Raw genomic sequence first — 21530 nt, 5'->3', positions numbered from 1 at the left:
CCCCACCCCATTTTATCATTAAGAGATAAGCCCAGATAGTCAAAGATTGGTACCCTTTCCAAGGGTCTACCCTCCATCAGCGGATGGGGGCAGTTGGTAGTGCTGGCATTAAAGACCATATACTTAGTCTTATCGATGTTAATCACTAGGTTCCTTTTCTTACAGAACTGGGTGAACAGGTTTAACACATGCTGCATACCCATAGATGACTTAGAGAGCAGCAGGGTGTCATCCGCGAACATAAGAGCTGGAAATTTTTGGGAGGCCAGTTTTGGAGAGTCTATTTCCTTAATAGCGAGAAGATCTTCTATCAAGCCATTAAGGAAGAGGGAGAAGAGAGTCGGGGCGAGTACACAGCCCTGCCTAACCCCCTTTATAACCGGGAACGGGGCCGTCAGTTGGCCATTTTTGCCATGTCTTACTCTTGCAAATGTCCCATCGTTGAGTCGTTTTAGCTAATAGCACAAATATGGCGGGACCCCCATATCCAGCAATATGCTCCATAGCTGGTTTAGGTCCACCATATCAAAAGCTGATTTCAGGTCCACGAAAGTTAAGTACAGACTACCCCCATCCAAAACAATATGCTTCCAGTACAATACCTGAAGCCTAAATAGTTGATCAATTGTTGATGTTCTGGCCCGAAATCCCGCTTGCAGCATGGTCAAAATATTGTTATTGCTCATCCAGTCCTGTAGTCGTTGTAATAGGAGCCTTGCATATATTTTCTGCGATACGTCGATAAGGCTGATAGGCCTGTAGTTCGCAGGTTCCAGTGGTGATCCCTTTTTAAAGATAAGGATAATCTCCGCCACCAACCACGTGGAGGGCACTGTTAGACCCTGGAGAATTGCATTAAATAAAACTAAAAGATAGGGTATCCAAACCACCTGTTCATCTCTGTAGAGATCACCAGGTATCTTATCTAAGCCAGGAGCTTTATTCATTTGGAGCTTAGTTAAAGCAATTTGGACCTCTACTATAGTACATGGTGGTATACACTAGGTGGGGTCAGGAGTTAAGAGGCTTAGTGGGAGTTCACTTGCCTCTGTTACATGATTAGAATACTGATCTCTAAAATAAACATGCCATGCTTCCTCAGAGATATTTAAATCAATGGAATTCTTGCCTTCTGGTTTCCCTGTATGAACTAGGTTCCAGAAGGTCCGTGGGTCCTTAGCGGCAAGAGCAGTCTTGATTGCCTGCCAACGTTCTACTTCCCACTCCGATTTTGCATTAAAAATTATTTTTGTATAGGCGTGCCTTGCTTCTGCAACACATACCCTATTTCCTTGTTTGAGAGCCACAAGCAGGGCACTCTTTGCTAACCTACAACCCTTATTATACCATGGGCTCCTATCACCCAAGGATTTGTACTTGGGAGGCTTTGTATTATGGAAGAAAACCTGAAGTGATGCAACTAATTCCTGATGTAGTGCGCCCAGGTCCACACCTACACTGCTCACTTTTTCTAGGAATGGCATTATACTGTTGTATAGTTTTGCCATATTATCCCTAGATTGTTTGATGGTAGCCCGACGTATGCGTCTCCCTCCGTCTACTATTCTAATGTCCCTGCTTGGTGAACTTTCCGTGTCTTATTCTATATCCAACATGCAGAAATCCATCTGGATAATCAAAGGATTGTGATCACTTTCCATACGCTGGGCATCACTGAAGTCTAGGATTTTATGCCACAGTTCTATACTGACTAAAATATAGTCAATAACTGATGCATGGCCTAGTCCTCCATAGGTTGTTTGACCTGGGTTAACTACCCTAAACCGCCCATTACACGCCCTTAAAGAAAACAAGTGGGTGAGGGAGATCATTTGTAATACTAATGGGGACCATCCCTTCGCAGGGTACATATTTGGAACTGGGACTGACCAAATTTCATCTTCGTCTGTAGTGATTGGTGGCACGCCATTCAATGGCTCATAGTGGCAGTTAAAATCTCCACCAATCATAAAAACGACATCACCCGAGAGTGTATTCAGAAGTAATGTCAAAGCATCCAAAGTTTGGGAGGTTCCTACATGCTGTGTTGGCCGAGAATAGATGTTAATGAATGCCAGTTTTTGGAAATTTTTATGCGTTAACAGGATACACGTTATATCAGGAGAGTTGTATCCACTCTTTTCTCCTTGAATCCAAGATGTATTCCTACCCAAGTACACAGGCCCCCTGATGGTCTACCTTTTGGGCCCTTGATAGCTGACTCATAAAAAGTAAAGTATCCCATTCTATAGGTAGGATTAACAGCCCAGGTCTCCTGAAATAAACAGATCCCATGAAGATCAATAAAAGCACGCCAATCAGGTGAATCTTGTTTTCCTGCAAGTCCTGCAGTATTCCAGGACAACACTTTGTGGACCCCTTGTGGACCCCCTAACCCGATCCCCATGCTAAGCCTAGACTCCTGGGTCTCTGGTCTACCATTTAGATTTCTTAATGTGCATATAGGAGATAATGAATCTGGAGTGACTATGTTATCAGTGGGTGCCACAATTTTATCCACCAAGATGACTTGGGCATCATAAACCACATCTGCATCACTGCCACCCGGGGGAATTCTTCCTTTGTCACTCTGGCTTTCTTCTATAAAAGTTAGGTGTTCTTTTGTCCCAGTAATCCCTCCTTTATTATTAAACTTCTCTTTTGCCTGGATAGGGGGTACAGGTACAGATGAAGACTATAATGGTCAGTCTACCTGATCCAGTACACTAAACCTATTGCTTACCGGGAAACCCAGCTGATGGTCATTACCCCACAACCTCCCAAATTCCTCTGCTTCACTCCTATTCCCATTACGGGTTTGCCATTCACCATGGTTGCCAAATCCAGGACAAATGGGAGTAAAAGGTAGTTGCGGGTAGAAGTAACTTAGCTCCAATGATTGTATTGTAGTGTTGGAACTCCCGAAGGAACCCCTGGAGACATGATCAGCTGCCCTGCGGTCATTAAAGTTGATTATTATACAATCCCCATCCATGGCTTTGGGTCTGTGACCCACCCAGCCCACTCTTCTAACAAACAGAATCTGACTTCAGACTTTTCTAGGCAATGGTCTATTATTGTTCAGCCAATGAATTACTTTGTTTTTCAATTCCATGTATGATTCAGTTCTGTTTGTATCCAATTTAGGGACCCCGGCTAGTACAATGACATATGGGGCACTTTCGGGCGGTAGGTCGATCTTGGGCAAATCACGGTTAGGGGAACCGTCCTTAGATTGTCTTAGTGGCATTCTGCCTGGAGTTTTCTGCTTTACCAGTCCTGAGCGTCGTGGTTCAACCCCTGGATTATTAGCGTTGTTACATGATCCTTCCAATCTGCATTGTTGGATGGAACGTGCCATGGGGATTGTCGGACAGGTAGGAGGAAACGTAGGGATAGTTATCAAGTGCCCATCTACTGCGGTTGATACTTGGGATTGTACAGTATTGGCCATCACAGTTTCCATATGATCCATACTCTTTTTTGATAGCTCCTCTATATTCGCTAACCTTTGTTCAATTAGGAACAGTCTTCCTTCTAGGGGCTGAAGTATGGATACTAAGTGCATACTCAATTTTTCCAAAAACAATTCTTCGTTAGAGGAAATTGTGGGAATAGTGTTAGGATCACTCAATGGACGATGTTCTTCCTCTATTGGCTCCGTAGTTGGAGACCCCCTGGGATTATTAGGTTTGGGCTGCTTTGGTCTTCGGCCCCGTAGTGGTGCCCCCGTCCGCTTTCTTTTTGGGATGGCTCCTTCTTTATGGGTATGAGACTCTGGACTGGTTGTGGATTCTTCCACAACAATCGCTGCCTTATCTAATACCACATTATGCGTTGGGTAGTCGTTCCCACCTTCCGTGTGTGCCGGGTTCCCACTTGGCGGATTTAACCCTCCTGGGTGCCCTGCCGTAGCCCTCATTTGATGGACATGTTCCGGCGTGCGAGCTTGGGCCAAAGGGCCCAGCGAGGATCTTTTGGAAAATGCCGAATCCAAAGAAAGGTGGCGTTCCGTTAAGGCTATTTCCTTTTCCAGGACTGATGATGCACGCAAAATAAATTGGCCCAGTGTCCCTGCTACATGCCCTCCCGTCGTTGCTTTCATACCTCTTCTGCTCGCCATTTATCCCCAATAATGCAATAATGAGTCTTAAAGTACTTACAACTTCTGTAGTAGGTGTTAGAGGGTAGGCCCGGTCCGGTCTCCTCCGGGCTACAATGGGCTTAAACGGGCCCGCCCTTGGCCCGGGCTTCGCCCGGTTCGTCCCGCGCCCGACCCGCGCCGTGGGAGAAAGGTCTCAATTAAATAATCACGCTTCGGTAGTGGGAGGGGCGGGTGGTGCCCGGTTGACCCTTGGCCTCCTGGGTCTAGTAGTCCTCCTCTCATGCTCCAAACAGCCTCGGCACCCGGTAACTGCAAAGTGCAGCGTCTCCCGCGAAGTGGGTGACGCAAGTTGTTTTTAAAGCTCCCGCTTCGGTGGTGGAAGGGGCGGGTGGTGCGCGGTTGACCCTTGGCCTCCTGGGTGTAGTAGTCCTCCTCTCGTGCTCGTAAGAGCCTCGGCAGCCGGTAACTGCAAAGCGCAGCGTCTCCCGCGAAGCGTGAGACGCACGCTGTTTTTAAAGCCCCCGCTTCGGTGGTGGAAGGGGCGGATGGTGCGCTGTTGATGCTTGGCCTCCTGGGTCTAGTTGTCCTCCTCTTGTACTCCCAACAGCCTCGGCACCCGGTAACTCTGACTGACAGGCTTCCCCTCTCTTTAGCTGGCACGTCTGTCTGTGTTCTAAATAGTGAGCTTCCCACTCTGTGGCCTCCTTATATTGAGCCAGCAATTCCGCTCTGCAGTTCAGGCATTTTGGGTAATCCCCACCCCCTCTCTCCATATTTTCCCTATCTAGTTTGGTGAGGTCACACTCTAGTTTGGCAAGGCTGCGTCACAGGTCTTTCAGGACTCCAGTTTGCGTGGAGTTGTAGACTCCCCTAAGGTAGGCCTTGGAGGCTTCCCACAAGGTGGCCTGTACTGCGACTGACCCTTTGTTGTGGTTAAAGTATTCTACTATTGCTGTGGGCAATTCAGCCCTAAAGACAGTGTCTCACAGCACCATGGAGGGGAATCGCCACTGCCCTTCAAATCCTCCTTCTCCAAGGATTTTTATCATTAGAAGCACTGAGGATTGGTTGGACAGGGTGCAGGCAGGTCTTTAACAGATTGGACCCAAGGCATAGCCAATAATCCAGCCTCGTCCAAGTGTTTTATTGATGTGCATAAGGAGTGTAGTCAGTGCCTTGTGGATTCCGGTGTTGCCAAGCGTCTGTTAATGCATACGTTTGGCATATATCTTTCAATAGTGTGAGCGATCGGGGCTTATTAACAGGGGTGGTGGTGGTGCTGTCAAGTGTGGGGTCTAGGAGAATATTCCGATCCCCACCTAAAAATATATGGTCTGAGTCCACTAAGTCTATCTGCGACTGTAGTCGTTGATAAAAGCTCAGGTCAGAGTCCACTAAGTCTATCTGCGACTGTAGTCGTTGATAAAAGCTCAGGTCATCTATGTTCTGGGAAGAAGTGTTGATCAGAAGGACCTTCTGCCCTACCAAGCCTCCCACCCCCAGGAGGTACCGGCCCTCTGTGTCAGTAATTGTGGCGTGTATACAAATGGCAATGCTTTATTTATCAGGACCGATACCCCTCGGGAGTATGAACTATAGTTAGAGAAGTAGCGGTGTGGTCCCCAAGCGGTTGCAAATCTGGGTGGGTGAGCAGGAGATAGGTGCGTTTCCTGCAGGTAGACAATGTCAGCTTTGGGCTGTTGCATGTATTTGAACACCTGTCTACACTTTTTCTCGTTATTTAAGCCCTGTATGTTCCATGTCAACATGGATATGTTCATGCAGGGTCGGATGTCGACCTGGAGTACCAATTTTGGTGCTTTGGTGAGTGGTGATGCATCTGCGAACCTATTGTGGTGAGTGTAGTTGTAGACAAGTAAATGAAAACAATAACGCACAGCAACTTTCATTGACTGCCAATGCAGAATCGCGAATCCATATAGAATAAACTGCCACTTTAAAAAGCTACACCTTTGAAGTGACTGATCCAGTTTTTGTCAATTTAGATGTTTTTTAATAGAATACTTTTTGATTTTACTAAATTGATCTGGGAGCTTTTCTGAGTGACTTAATGCCAGTGCTTGTTCATTCTCCAAAGTTGCCTTCTTTCTCGGTTATCCACTAATAAGGAGAAGACAGGGCTGTCTTAGAACAACTGTGCTTGTCGAACTAGGAGCAACTTTTGCACGGTTGAGGGAAAATATGCTCCACTGGGCAACCCATCTTCGACAGTGTGAGACTACTTTGTACATGTTATGGTGTCCATGATAAAACAGACTATGTCAACATGTGTTCACAAAAAGTACAATAGCCTATTTTCCTATGAAAATGTATTATGAAAACAAAGCAAATGAATGAGATAAATATGAAGATTGTTGATAAATATTTTGATGATAATATGTTTCAGAAAAGTTTATCACTGTATGCTGGGTATATTATAGTTTTATGGCCTTAGGTTGTAGGCTATACCTGTGATTAACAGCCTGCTCCACAGTTATTGGCCCGAGAAGAAGGCAAGGTCATTAAACAAGGGAACAGGACTTTATTGGCTTACATAGCCCATTATGGCGGGCTAAAGACCAGTAGAACGCTCCGCCTTAAGAAGAGGGAATGTCTTTATTAAAAGAAAAGCTGGTACACACATGTGGTTTAAATCCCCAGTGGCTTCAAAGCTTCTGAGTCTTTCGCATCTCCTGCTGTGGATGTTTAACAGTTGTTGCCATGTGCAGGGCCATGGTGACAAGTGACAAACATCAAACAGGGTGATAGAAAGAGCTGTGAATGGGGCTGTAGTAAGCCTGATTGTGTCTGTTCTGACAATCTGCTTTTCTTCATTTGGCAGAGCCGAGGCAGACTTAGGAGCTGAAGAGAATTGGGGCCAAAAGTACTACCTTTACAATTTGCGAGTCGCAAATTGCGTCGTTTTGCGACTTGCAAAATGTAATTTACAACAGTGTCTCAGAGACTGTTTGCGATTCCTAATGGGGTTGCAAATTGCATGCCTTATTAATATTCAGGAGGCAGGTGTAGTTTGAGACCCCATTGGGAATGGCTAGCACTCCCAGGGATGGTGGCCTTCTGGGGTCAGCAGACCACCATGTCTGGGACTGCTTTTTAAATAAAGCAGGTTTAAATTTTTATATGTAGCCAATTTTCCTCAAAGGAAAATGGGCTGCATTTAAAAGAAAAAATGAAACGTTTCTGTTTCTGGTAGCAAAGCAATTGTACATTGAAGTTTGAGTCGCTTTTAAGAAGGGACGCCCTTGGCACACACCTTCCTATAGCGAATCGCAAAACCCTATTTTGCGAGTTGGTAATAGGTTACCTATTTGCAAAAAAGGGTTTGTACATGGAGCAGACCAATTTTGAGGTCGGAAACGGGCAACTTTTCAGTTTGCGACCACAAAAACGGTCGTACATCTGGCCCCTAGTCTCTTCCTCCTTCCCTGCCTCTGGCTTTACTATGAAGCATTGGAAGATGGAGAGGAGAAAGCTAGCTATATGACCTCACGCACAGCCTCTGCACACTGTTTCCCCTGCAGTCCACAAACCTAGCAGAGACAGCCATAAGCTGTACCTTGGGGCATTGTAATGCCAAAAGCAGCAGGCCTATACGAATGTTTATATCTGCAGAGGCTCCATTTTCTTTAGGGGACCTGTCAACATTTCAGCGGTATGAATTATTAGGAAGTTACAATGCATTGGAAATGTAATCTTTTTCTAGTAAAGACAGCACGTTTTTTCTTTTCATGTTTTCATTGTATGTTTTTGTTATTAAAACACAGTGCTTGCTTTAGTGTGCGTTTCGTGTCAGCTCACAAATACGACATCTGCACAATGGATCTAAAAATATATTTTGTCATCTTTTTTTCCTCAGTTACGGACCAGGCTTTCGTGACCCTCAGCACAGATGATGTTTACTGTCAAGGAGCTCTGGTGCTTGGACAATCCTTGAGGAATCACAGAACATCCAGAAAGCTGGCAATACTGGTTTCACCCCAGGTCACGGGGAGAATGAGGTATGTTCGATGTTAATCAAAGAAAGCAGGGGATCAAAAGAGTTCAGTTCGAAGTTAAGGCATCAGACTTTGGCAGGCTCGAGTCTTTGGAGGCTAGGATGATGATGCAGAGCCGTAACGAAACTTGAAGGTGCCCCCCCTGCAAAATACATTCACGGTTGGACCGAGTCTGTAGCTTTCTAGCCAGGGGCCTGCCAGCACCAGAGAGACCCCAAGATTTATGTGGCCCTCCCGCACCGCGGGGGCTGCGGAGGCGTTTGTATCGCCACTGTGGTGACAGCATCACTTCAGCCCAACACCGCTAGCCTGGCATGTTTATAATTTTCCACCGGTTGTTTTTTGTGGGGCACAACTGGCCCATAGACGTGACAAGATCATGTTTCTAGAAAAATGTCAATACCTATCTGGTACTTTCTTTCTAAACAGGATAGGAATTAGCCTAGTGCCATTATAAGTAACAATCCCCACCCACAGTCAGAGCATGCATGATGACATAAATAAATACACAACACAACTTTTGTTTGGGAAAAATATTGCTGCAGGTTTATTCCATACAAAAGTATGCAATATGGTGGGTCATCTTACGGGCGATCCACGGTCAGGCAACTGTAACCAACCTATGCTGCCCTGCCCGCCTGATGAGCCAAGCACTGTGGAAAACCCAATCAGTGCTACACCTTATGGGGTGATCCTCTTTCCGGATCATGTGACACATTGGTCCCTTATTACTCAGGCCCCTTTCAGGGCAGAGCGTAGCAAGGCAAGTCCCCGGTTGTTCAGGCCCACATCTGCCCGAAGGACTAACGGGGCGCCAACGTAAATCTTCCAGGACCCTCCCATGAGGCTCCTGGGCTTGGCTCTGGTACCCCTATTGTGCTCTTGCAGAGGTACCCTTCTGTACCCATATGCTTCCAGATCACCCTGTAACTCAGCCTGCAATGACAAAAGAAAAATTACAACGTTCTATGCACTTTGTGTGCCAGCCCCACGCCGGGTAAGAGGTAGGGTGGGAGACAGCATGTCCGGTGCAAAAGAGGACGCCCGAAAGGCGGGGGGGGGGGGTAGAGGTACCCATTTTTGTTTTGTCATTTAGTTTTGCCATTGTTCAACATTCCGTCCATCATCTTGTGTGTTTTGCTTTAAAGCATCAAAGCATGCTGTGGAGAGAGGACCTATGGCCTTAGTTATCTGGTTCTTGTTAATTCTCACAGATTTGGATATGATTGTTAATGCTATGTTGACTTCTGTGTTCAAATTAATCCTGTATACAAGATGTTTGTTTATTTATTAGTTGGAAAATGTTGTAAACAAAGTGTGAAAAAAGCACCAAACATTTCCAGGCAGGTTCCTATCCAGTCTGATAAGGCTTTCACTGCTTTTGCCCCCCATTCAATGGTGGGTTGCACTCTTGTGGTACAAACATCCTCTTATACCTGTTATTTCCTAAAAATGCTTGCACTTTTCATTTGGTCATAGGTAACTGACAGGCTAAAAATGCCCTTAACCTTTGCTTGCATGAGTTTCAGAATCCCAGAGCCAGGCTACTAGATGCCCACAGCAAGTGATCTCACAGAGATTAAATTGACCATTTTTCTGCCTGTGTTGTAAGTCTTTATTTTGGGAATCTTCTCTGAAAGTGACATCAAGTGCAATCTCGATCTTCATAATGTGATCTGAAGATAGAATCACCATTTCCAAGCAAAAACAAATTGTGCTAGCAGTGGTTATAATGTTATGAAAATGCAAAGAAGAGCTAATATCTTGCCAGTGTAAGTATTACATGTTGGACTAAGAACGAATGTGATATTTAAATGATTACCACTGTTATGCTAATGCAAACTGTACACCAGGGGATGACACCATCCTGCCAATTATGCCTACAATGCATGGAGACTTACCACCATTATTCTAGTGCAAGCATTAGGCAGATGATGCTGCCATCAAGCCTAGAATGCCCACAATATGTCAATAATTTCCACTTGAGACATGTTGAGATGTGCCCCATCAATCGATAATTCTTACTACAAGGTAAGATTTGTATTATCGCACATTATTTGTAACTTAGTGCTTATATTTAGCACATTACTCAGAATAAGGCTTTGGGAGGGGCTGCCGACCAGCGGGAGGCCTGCTCCTCAAGGGGGGTTTTGGGCTGGGGGGACAGCCAGCAGGTTCCGGAAATACAGGAGGGGGGCTGAAACTTTGGGGGTGACGAGCAGGCCGCAGAGCCCAGGGGCGGGGCTGGGCGAGAGGGAGCGGGGATTGTGGCGCGAGGGGAGTGGGGGTAGGGAGTTGGCTGAAGAAGGGCAGGGGCCGGATTCTGGTTCACGGATCTCGGGGCCCGGGCCGGCGCACAGTACGCCGAATTTGCCTGGAGGGCCGGGGCGGCCGGGGGCCAGCCGGGGGGATGGGTGGAGGAGGTGGGTGCACACGGGGAGGGGGCCCAGGGCTTTTAGGGGAGGGGAGAGGGCGTTTCAGTGCGACGGGAGTTGGAGTCCCTAGTGTGGAGCGACGGGGAGAAGGAGGGGGGTGGATGGGGTATGGGGTATGGGGTGGGGCTCGCGGGGCACGGGAGGGGAACTGGGGACATGGCTGTTCCTAATCTTTTGCAGGCACAAAAGAGGTGCTGAACGGAGAGAGTGGCGGCCCCCCTGCTTCACTGGTTAGGCGGCGGGATTCGGTGGGGCGCCGACCTTGACGCCAGGTAAGGAATGTTATGGAGCAGGAAGTGGGTGGGGCGGGGCCCAACGGGACAAGGTGTTGGTCGGCACAGATGCTAAAGGTTTGGAAGAAGGGGTGCGCCTAAATAATGGAACGTATGCGTGGGAAACGGGGTGGGACCAGACGAGGCGGGCGCCAGCGGGGGTGGGTCCAGGGACGCAAACACGGATGGGGACCAAGGAGGGTAAGGGGAGGAAAGAGAGTCATGATATACCAGTGCGCAAGCTACCTTATATGGGCATTACAAAACCCCTGGGGGCGCACTTGTCGCTGGCCACCAAGGAGAAGATTTGGAAAGGGAACTATGTGGATATCTTGAAGCTTGTGCACTGTGAGCTGATTGTGAAGGAAGGGTCGAAGGAGGAGGAACAGGAGCTGGCTAAGAGGCAAAAGTACCCCTGAACATAGAGAATTGGTCGGCAGGTTTTTTGATATTCGCCAGCGTGTACTGCGAGCAGTTCCTGGACTGGTCGGTTGCGCTTTTTAAATATATGGACGTGATATGGTGGGTGCAGGTCACGTATGGGGGTTATGCGCGGTTCCATTATGATGGAGTGGGGGAACTCGACTCGGACCTGTATCAGCAGACCATGGGGGGGACAAAGTTTGAAAAAGCAATCTATACGGCCAGCTGCTCGTGCCTCGCCCATTTCCGGCCCGCCCTACCCCTGGGGGGATGGGGCAGAGAGAGGGTGCCGCTAGTGCCATGGTGGGAGCATGTTGGGACTACAACAAGGGTGCGGGTGCCAGACAGTATTGTAGATTTCAACATGAGTGCTCCAAATGCGGGAAGCAACACCCGGTGGTGCAATGCTGGGGAGTTGGGGGCGGAACTCAGAGTCAGCAGTCCGCGACGTCAGGGCCACAGACCGGCGGCAGGGGAGGATAGGGGGATCTGGGGGCACTGGGGAAAGGCTCATACGCTGGTTAAACAGAACTGGCTGGAGACCCTTCTAGCGTGTTATCCATGGACCGAAGACGTGAGTGTGTTACGCCGAGGGTTTTGGGAGGGTTTCCGGCTGGGGTACGAGGGTCCGAGAATTGCCAGGTGAGCCGAGAATCTGCAATCGGTCAATGCACACAAGACGGTGGTACGGGACAATTTGTTCAAGGAGGTGCGAGAAGGGCGGATGGTGGTCCCCTTTCGGGAGGTCCCCATACAGGATCTGATTATCTCTCCTATCGGCATGGTGCCGAAGAATGAGACGCCGGGTCAATATCGCCTGATTCAGCATCTGTCATGGCCAGAAGGGACTTTGGTAAACGACTATATATCGGCGGAGCTATCATCGGTGTCTTACTCTTCCGTGGATGTGGCACGACAGTTGGTGGCATCGGTGGGGTCGGGCACCCCCATGGCAAAATACGACATCAAGTCGGCATTCCGGTTGATACCTGTACACCCAAATGATTACCAGCTGTTGAGGATCCAGTTTGAAGGAGCCAAATTTGTAGACAAATGCAAAAACAACAGTTGATGGACAGAATGCAGAACAATGTCATACATTCACCCCAGACTGATTTGCATATGGCCATGTCTGAACTGGGGTGGCTTGGTGAGGAAAATAACGATGGATTAAAACCAGATCTGTGACTGGGGGTTAATGTTTTGCCATTGTGCAACATTCCGTCCATCATCTTGTGTGTTTTGCTGTTCATCCTACGTGGGAAGGGTATGCCCAGACGTGGGTCCTGTGATCACTATGCCACTGAAGTCAATCTATCCTGGCTGAAGACGGCTGATAGCCAGAAACCGGTCCTAAGATGCTTGATTCCGGTCCAGTTAAGACATGGCTTGGCAGCTCGGTCTGGACTGTTTCCATGAGGCACAGAGTCAAGACTGATTTGCATATGACCATGTCTGAACCTGGGTGGCTTGGTGAGCAAAATAATGATGTATTAAACCCAGATCTGTGACTGGGGGTGAACGTTTTGCCATTGTGCAACATTCCGTCCATCATCTTGTGTGTTTTGCTGTTCACCCTATGTGGGAGGGGTATGCCCAGACGTGGGTCCCGTGCTCACTACGCCACTGGAGTCAACCTATCCTGGCTGAAGACGGCTGATAGCCTGAAACCTGTCCTAGGATGCTTGATTCCGGTCCAGTCAAGACATGGCTTGGCAGTTCGTTCTGGACTGTTCCCATGATGCACAGGGTCAAGACTGATTTGCATATGGCCATGTCTGAACTTGGGTGGCTTGGTGAGCAAAATAACGATGGATCAAACCCAGATCTGTGACTGGGGGTGAATGTTTTGCCATTGTGCAACATTCTGTCCATGATCTTGTGTGTTATGCTGTTCACCCTATGTGGGAAGGGTATGCCCAGACGAGGGTCCCGTGCTCACTACGCCACTGGAGTCAACCTATCCTGGCTGAAGACGGCTGATAGCCTGAAACCTGTCCTAGGATGCTTGATTCCGGTCCAGTTAAGACATGGCTTGGCAGTTCGTTCTGGACTGTTCCCATGATGCACAGGGTCAAGACTGATTTGCATATGGCCATGTCTGAACTTGGGTGGCTTGGTGAGCAAAATAACGATGGATCAAACCCAGATCTGTGACTGGGGGTGAATGTTTTGCCATTGTGCAACATTCTGTCCATGATCTTGTGTGTTATGCTGTTCACCCTATGTGGGAAGGGTATGCCCAGACGAGGGTCCCGTGCTCACTACGTCACTGGAGTCAATCTATCCTGGCTGAATAAGGTTATTAGCCAGAAACCGGTCCTAGGATGCTTGATTCCGGTCCAGGGAAGACATGGCTTGGCCATCTCATCGGATGCAGCGGGGGTGGCAGTTACGGTCTGTACTGGCAGGGGAAGTGGTACGCAGAGGAATGGCCACTGCATTGGCAGGGCGAGGGGCGGAGCTTTGCTTTCTTGGAACTTTTCCCGCTGGTGGTGGCGGTGACTGTGTGGGTGCGAGAGCTAGCGCTCCAGCGGGTGATCTTCAAAGTGGACAACATGTCGGTGGTGCAGGTCGTCAATAGGCAGTCGGCTAGGGACCGAAAGGTGCACAAGTTGATGAGGGTGTTTGTACTGTGATGTTTGGAACATTACATTTTGTTTCAAGCCCGACATGTGCCAGGGGTGGACAATGATATTGCGGATGCTTTGTCTTGTTCATAGTGGCAGAGGTTCCATGGGCTAGCCACGGAGGCGGACGAACGCAAAACGCCAGTGCCGTTGGGACTGTGGTCAGTAGGAGAGACCGGGTCGTACAACTGGTAAGAGCGTTGGTGGCCCTTTATACCTGGAGAGCGTTGGAGCAGGCATGGCAGGAATTTGTGGAAGGTGGGTCAGTGTGGAAGGACGATCACGGGCTGTGGAGCAAACAAGTAGTGCAGTTTATGCTGCAGATGAGGGACAAGGGGATGTCGAAAGCGATGATTGCCAGCAGGTTGTCGGCCGTCGCTTTCATGGGAAGTTGTCGCGGGGTTACGCGCCGTCAGCGGGAGAATTGGGAGCGCGTCTGTTGGAAATGGCCCTTTTTGCAGGGTTACCCCCAAACTTTTTGCTTCTTCCTCCCTTGTTTTTCCTGACCTGTGGTTGTTGGCAATAGGCCTCTGGGCACTTTACCACTGCTGATCAGTGCTAAAGTGCATATGCTCTCTGTGTAAATTGTTATTGTAATTGGTTATCCATGATTGGCATATTTGTATTACCAGGAAGTCCCTAGTAAAGTGCACTGAGTGTGCCAGGGTAGGTGATTCAATTGCTACTAGTGGGCCTGCAGCATTGATTGTGCCACTCACATGAGTAGCCCTAAAGTGGTGTCTCAGGCCTGCCACCGCAGTGCCTGTGTGCAGTCTGTGAACTGTCCCCACTGACCAGGCCTAACCCTTCGCTTTCTGTACACATTGGTCACCCCTATCAAAAGGCCCAAGGTACCCCCTTGGGCAGGGTGCAGTGTATGTGAAAGGTAGAGCATGTACTAGTGCAGGGGACATGCTCTGGTAGTGAATTACAGCCATTTTCGTTTTTCACTATTGTAAGGCCATCTTCCCCATAGGCTTTCATGGGGAATGCTGGCTACAGTGGTTACCTGCATATCTTCCGATAGGAGCAAGATAGGACATAAACGTGTGGTATCCATGAACTCAGAATTTAATAACACATCTTTTAGGTGGTTTTTAAATCCTGTGTTTGAGAACAGCACTTTTAGAAAGTGGCTGTTCTCTTGTCCGACCTTTCTGTGTGCCTTGGCCTGTTGTGGATTGACTGTCTGGTTTGAGAGTGACAGAGGCTGTGGAGCCCCCAGGAGGCTAGATGAGTCAGCCCTAGGCTAAATGATTGTCACTGGGTGAGATCGTCGCACCGCTTGCTTGCGGACCGCATCACGTCGCTGCGAGAGTCGCCACAGAGCCATCGCATTGCGGGGCCGCGAGAGGAGAAGATTGACGCTGAGCCGTGCATCGTCTCCGCATCGGAGATCGCCGCTGCCCCGATGATCGTCGCATCGTACCTTTTGCGAGTCGCTTCCACCGAAACCTGTGCACCGGAATCCACACAAGGTATCGCATCCCTTCCCATACAGACCGGAGTCACAGCAACAGGCCCGCTACGTCCAGCGTGGTTGTCGCATCGCCTCCCCAGGGTCTCAGGAGGGACGCATCGCTTGCTTTTCAGCGCTGCAGCTTTAACTTGTAACTTTTGTCGCAACTAAAGGTACTGTTGGCTAAAGCGTGACGCCACTGTGGAGAATTGTATCGCAACTTTAAGAACTCATTTGAAACCATATTCTTGAACTGTGTATGTTGGATTTTTGTTGTTTTGGCCTTGTGTAGTTTAGATTAAATACCTTTATTTTTAAACTGTTGTGGAGTCAGTTTGTGGCGTTTTCACTGTGTTACTGTGAGTGTTGGTGCAAATACTTAGCACATTGCCTTTGATAAACCTAACTGCTTGTGCCAAGCTACCAAGGGGGTGAGCAGGGGTTATCTAAAGAGTGCATCCTTCTTACCCTGACTAGAAGCAAGGGTCCCTATTTGGACAGTGGTACCTATCCCTGCAGACTAGAGACCCCAGTTCTAACAGCGTCTATTGGAAGGTTGGGTGCGGGAGAGGGGTGCCAAGGTTAGTCAGCGCTGGCCCATCACGGCGGGTATGCTTGTAGGCTTGATACAGCTTTTGCTGATGATTTGCCGCAACCTGGAGGAGACCATTCTGTTTTCCACACTGATGTCGTGGATGTATTTTGGGTCTTTTCGCGTTTCGGAACTGGTGGGGCCCAGGGGGAGGCCAGGGGTACGTTGGGAGGAGATAGAACTGAGTTCTCGGGAGGTGGCGGTACTGTTACGGCATTCAAAGACTGACCAACGGGGAGCGAGGAAGTGGATTGTCATAGGTCCGGTGGAGACAGGTGCGGTATGCCCAGCAGGGAGGGGGGGGATCTGGCGTCCGGGAGGGGGGTGGCGACAGGGAAAGTTTTTTCCTGGGTCAACAGGGACAGGGTGACAGCAGCTCAGCTGCTATGAGTCCTTCAGCATGCCCTATGCGCCATGGGTGAGGACCCAAGGGTTTTTGGGACACATTCTTTCCATATAGGTGCGACAACGGATGCAGCTAAAAAGGGTTGTGGGACGGAGGAGCTCATGCGCTTGGGGCGTTGGAAGTCAGACTGCTACAAGACGTACATCAGGTTGAGGGGTGTAGGATGGAGGATCAAGCTTGATTTGCGTTTCCTTTGTCTTACATGTGTGTCTTTCCAGGTGCGGTGGCGGGACCGGACGAAGCAGTCCTGTCTATCCTCATTATGGGACAGTCATTTGTGAAGCGAGCGGAATGTGCTGAGTGGGCTAAGAACCGGAATCTAAATCTGGAATTGGACCCTAGGCTGTTTGCATGTCATTGGCAAGGAAAAGAGGGCATGAGGTGGCATGAGCTGTTGCCAGCTTTGAATAAGGTGGTCAGGCGGGGAGTTTGTCTGGATGTTTTAGTCATTCTCCAGGGGGAGAATGACTTAGTTCAATGCAAGGGCCTAGCTTTGGTGAAGCAGATGAAGTGGGATTTGTTGGAGGTACGGCAGCAGTGGTCAGATTGCCATATCACATGGTTGGAGTTTATACCCAGGCGGATTTGGAGAGGAGCGGAGTGGCCCGCGGCCATAGATAGGGCGCATAGGAAGATCAATAGGAATATGAGGATTTTCTGCGAGAAGGAAGGTTTTGGTAGGATGGAACATCCAGAACTGCGCAATGGGGCATTGTACTTTTTTAGAGAGGACAGGGTCCACCTCTCTCGGTATGGGATGGAACTATACATAGTGCAATTGAAGGAGGCTCTGGACAAGGTCATAGTGGTACGCAGATATCTGAAACGTCAGGATGCCTATGGGGATAAATACAAGAAGCTATCTAGTTAGGTAGGTAAGAAAGTTGGAAATTGCAAGTTTGTGTTTATAATTGTTGCAGGGGGGAACCATGCTTAGGGGAGGGGGTGAGGGGTATGTTAGGAAGAATATATTTAGCGAGGTTTAGTTTTGTACGGTGCAGGCCAAGGGAAGTTATTTGTAAGGTGCACCTGTTTCCAATAAAGCGGCCTTTTTCACACCAGCAAGCTGGTCTGTGGTCTGTGCTGCCCCCGCTTGTGGGCCCAAATGTTTACTGCATGATGAGACATTGTAAGAGTCTCCAGCAGGCTCTGTGTCCAGTGCAACTGATCACACAAAGCAGTATTTGCACACGTTGGAGTGGCCCAACTGTGACAGGGCGTGGAGGTCAGTGTCTTGTGGTGGTGTGTGCTGGTGCTTGTCTTATGGTGGTGTGGACTGGTGCTGCATTTTAGTTGAGCAACAAGCCAGAGCCTGGAACAGCCTACCTGTTAATCTCAGGCAAGCTGAAACTGAACCTCATTTCAGGAAACTTCTGAAAACCTGGGTGTTCCAGCAATCTGATACTTCAGTCCTAGCAGCTATATGATCTACTTTACTTCCTCGTTCCCATTATCTTCTGCATGCTCAGTGCCAAGATGCTCCTCCCGGAGCGATAGCCGCGCTTTACAAAATTCCATAAATATCAAATATCAAATATCAAATATCAAGTATATAATCTCAGCCACTTGTCAATTCTTGTGGCCTCATCTCAATCCATCGTTGTTATGCACACCATGTCACCTTAGACCCAGCTATATGCAAATCAGTCTTGACCCTGCTCCAATTAGAACAGTCCAAGTCCGGACTGCCAAGCCAGGTCCTCTCTGAAGCGGAACACAAGCAACCCAGGGCCGACTTTGCCCTAATTAAGGGCTCATCAACCTGGTACAGCTTGGTTCCAGTGACACACAGTTAATGGGACCCACTTCTGGGCATCCCCATCCCACTTAGGGCAATACACTAAAGTATACAAAAAAAGTGATGGATGGAATGCTTGAATTAATGTCAACCCTGGCTGCATCCCAACCCATCGGTATTATGGACTTTAGTTGGGGCCATTCACTCTATGCGCAGTGCTGCACACCCCTGTCATCTTTTCAGATGCAATGCTGGCAGCCTCTGCTAGCCCAGCCAGAGTTACAACAGAGAGACGGTATGTAGTGTAGTGCCTGCCGGAGCTATGCAAGAAGGTCCATAGCTTCAGCTGGTCAATCACTGCCTGACTGAGTGCTTAGCCAAGTCAGCCCCTTGTAGCACCGCTGCACTGTGACCTAGCCTGACGATAGGCTCAGTCACGGGACTGTTACATAAATGCTGACAGTAGCAGGTCTTCTTCAGATCTATGCATACACAGTCAGATCCAGCTAGTGTTGTCATGGAATGTTTAGTGTTCTATTAAACCATTCCAATGAAAGCGGGAGAGAATATCGACTAAGAGCCCTGTAATTCTGTGGTGCAGTAAAACTCCATTTCCTGCACCTTTATTGTGAGTGATTGGTGCAGTTCTGGCACTGGATCCTGTCTTCTCCCACTCTGCAAGCACAGGGTGAGCAGTTGCTGCAGACAAGTTTTTTTGTTGTTTTTTTGCAGTCAAAGTGCTTTACACGAGCACCAGTTGCTTTCCAGACGGACACACTCATTGTTAGGCACGGAGAGATCAAATGATTTGCGCCGAATCACAGGATGCTTGAGCCTCCAGCCAGACTTGAACCAGGTTCCTCAGCTTCAAAGTCGGCCGCTCTAGCCGCTAAGACCCATCCACATCTCAAGTTACTGCAAGAACAAGACACTGGGATCAGTATGCCATCAGTTTTGAGAGCATGGAAATGCCTCTTTGGGAAAAGGGGTGTGTCCATGCTATGTTGACTCATTCAGTACTCTGCCAACGAAATACCTGATGCAGAAGCAAAACATGCACCATAAATGGCGCTGCTGATACCGAAAGGCTGTGGCAAAACGTGAATGTCTCTCCAAACATTGCGGAAGGGGGCTGATGCATTTTCCCCTGTATCTGGACTTTGTGTGTTGTCGGCATTTGCGTTACCAGAGAGCTAAACATGTCAATAGCCAAATTTAAACGTGTTCCTGTTTGCAAGAGAAGCCTGCCCTTTTCATGTTATACAAACCGAAGAACGTCATGTGTGGTTAGTCAATTCCAAAGCAATATATTGCAATCTAGACTTCTGGTGACATTAAAAACCTCCTCAGCTTCGTTTATGATATCACCAGCACGCCTTAATATATTTGCAGGTAGCGTTATAATCAGATTCGTGGCTTCAGGGGGGTGTTTGGGGTGTTACACCGCCCTAATAAATGCACTTTCTGATAAATAGTTGGGGATCGGTGCTTTCAGTTGGGTATGGTGAGGTGTCTGTCGGGTTTCTCCAGGGATCTTTACATGCACACTGGTAAAAATGCACACACACTCTCTCAATCTCTATTTTGAAAATCATCAAAATCTTGAATATTTAACAAAATATTGTTTCCTCCCTTAGTACTCCTACCAATCCGCATTCCTCTCCCTTTCCATTGCCCCATAGGCCACTCTCATGCACCCTGCCTGTCCTATAATGTATTTAAATATTTTATATGCCAGCCTCATTGATAGAAAATCTGAAGCTCTCCCCCTCGCCCAATCTTACTGACCAAGCTGTGTCGCTGCTTGGAGCTTCTTCTTGGAGAAGTGTGGCTCAATGGTTAGAGCGGCAGACCCTGATGCAGAGGTCTAGCCCGAGATCAGGGTTCAATTCCCAACCTCGGCGGGTCTTGGGCTCAAAAATTCCACGGACCTGATAATTCTCGCCTCGGTGCCTATTCCAATCATGGAGTCCCACTCTGCAACTCAGGGCAATAGCTTGCTTAATCTCCACAACGGCCCTACAATGCTAAGGATGCCTGGCCTCCACCTTGGGGGTGCCCAGGAGTGGACGCCTCACAGGGAAAGCCAGGATGGGTTCCACAGCGGTATTCATCCAAGCGCCTTGAGACCCTTGCGGGTGAGTAGTGCGCTATACAAGTATCAATTTACATTTATCAATTTACAATTTACTTGTAATTCTGTGCTTCACCAGCACTTACACTAGAAAATATTAGCGAACCCCCCATCTGTAGAAATAACTCTGCATCACAGCTAGAGTGAGATGCAGCTTCGCCATATTAAAAACTCCACCCAGGTGTACTAAATAACCACAATGAATATTTATGAGCAGATTTTACATAAAAATGAATTTTTGTTAAGATTATTTCGCATTTCTATTTAGTCAATGTGAATCCATGACTGGATTTTACCATTCAATTGGTCAATGACCCCAGCTATGTCAATAAATGGCAAAGTTGATGATGTTGACATACCCTAAACATTGTACCAGGCTCTCACAGATGACTTATCCTTACTTTATTCCAAACCATTGTGTTTTGCATTCCATTTCTAACAGGTTGCCTTTTCACATTTTGTAGGACGGTTCTCAGCATTGTATACGATGAAGTAGTAGAGGTGAACGTATTGGACAGCGCTGACACAGTAAACCTGGCTCTGATGAAGCGACCAGAGCTTGGAATAACTTTCACCAAGCTTCACTGTTGGACTCTAACTCAGTACAGTAAATGTGTCTTCATGGACGCTGACACACTGGTAAGTAGACGCAAATATGCAAATAATCCATTCTGAAAGGTGTTCATTTTAGAACACTTTCATTGTAAATGTTAATTTGATGTCCCACTATTCCGGTGGGGGGGGGGGGGTGAATCACATATCAATGTTCATTTTGCTTCGCATCTACATACCTCAATATGAGTTGGGTGGTTTTCTATCTGGAATTACTAATATCGGGGTCTTTGGCAATTTGGGGGGCAGACATACTCCTGATTATGGGTTTTTTGTGAATAACATGCAAGATTCAGTATTTTCAACACCAATTTCCGCATGTTTAGCCTGTTTTTTGTTTTTTGTTTTTGTTCAATTTGATACTTTGCCTGCAAGTGACATGTCTGGGTGAAATTCTGTCAAACCACAGAGTTAAAACAGACGTTGTAATCGCTACGCCTGCGGTACCCTCCATTATCAGAATAATCAGAATTGCCATAGGACTCATAATGAGGTCCTTAGGGGCTTATTTTGTTGGTATATTATACTAATAACTTTTGAAGAGCACTGAACTATCTTTAGGTGCAAACATACAAAGAATTGTGCAGCTACTTGAACAATATATCCTAATTTGAGCAGTACCTGCAGGCCTTTACAATGGATTGTAGATCGCCACACCCATTTGTATTGCTTTTCACCCATTTCCGTAACACAGGCACCCACACAGAA

General features: G+C 47.9%; 1 protein-coding gene across 8 annotated transcripts in view; it reads left to right on the top strand.

Moving 5' to 3' along the window:
- LOC147672952 (glycogenin-1-like) overlaps window positions 1–21530 on the top strand; it is a 261253-nt gene that overhangs the window by 87404 nt on the left and 152319 nt on the right. For all 8 annotated transcript variants that reach the window (XR_015303473.1, XR_015303471.1, XR_015303472.1 and 5 more), the window contains exons 3-4: window positions 7983–8124; window positions 20675–20849. Coding sequence is in view for 4 of the 8 variants with exons in the window: in XM_086947859.1 (XP_086803985.1) it covers window positions 7983–8124; window positions 20675–20849 (317 nt within the window). In the remaining 4 variants the exon portion in view is untranslated. The remainder of the gene's footprint in view (window positions 1–7982; window positions 8125–20674; window positions 20850–21530) is intronic.

This window comes from Lissotriton vulgaris (genome assembly GCF_964263255.1).
Source record: "Lissotriton vulgaris chromosome 8 unlocalized genomic scaffold, aLisVul1.2 SUPER_8_unloc_1, whole genome shotgun sequence".
Taxonomy (NCBI): domain Eukaryota; kingdom Metazoa; phylum Chordata; class Amphibia; order Caudata; family Salamandridae; genus Lissotriton; species Lissotriton vulgaris.
The sequence above is the reverse complement of the archived record's forward strand: the minus strand, read 5'-3'. Positions and strand labels throughout refer to the sequence as shown.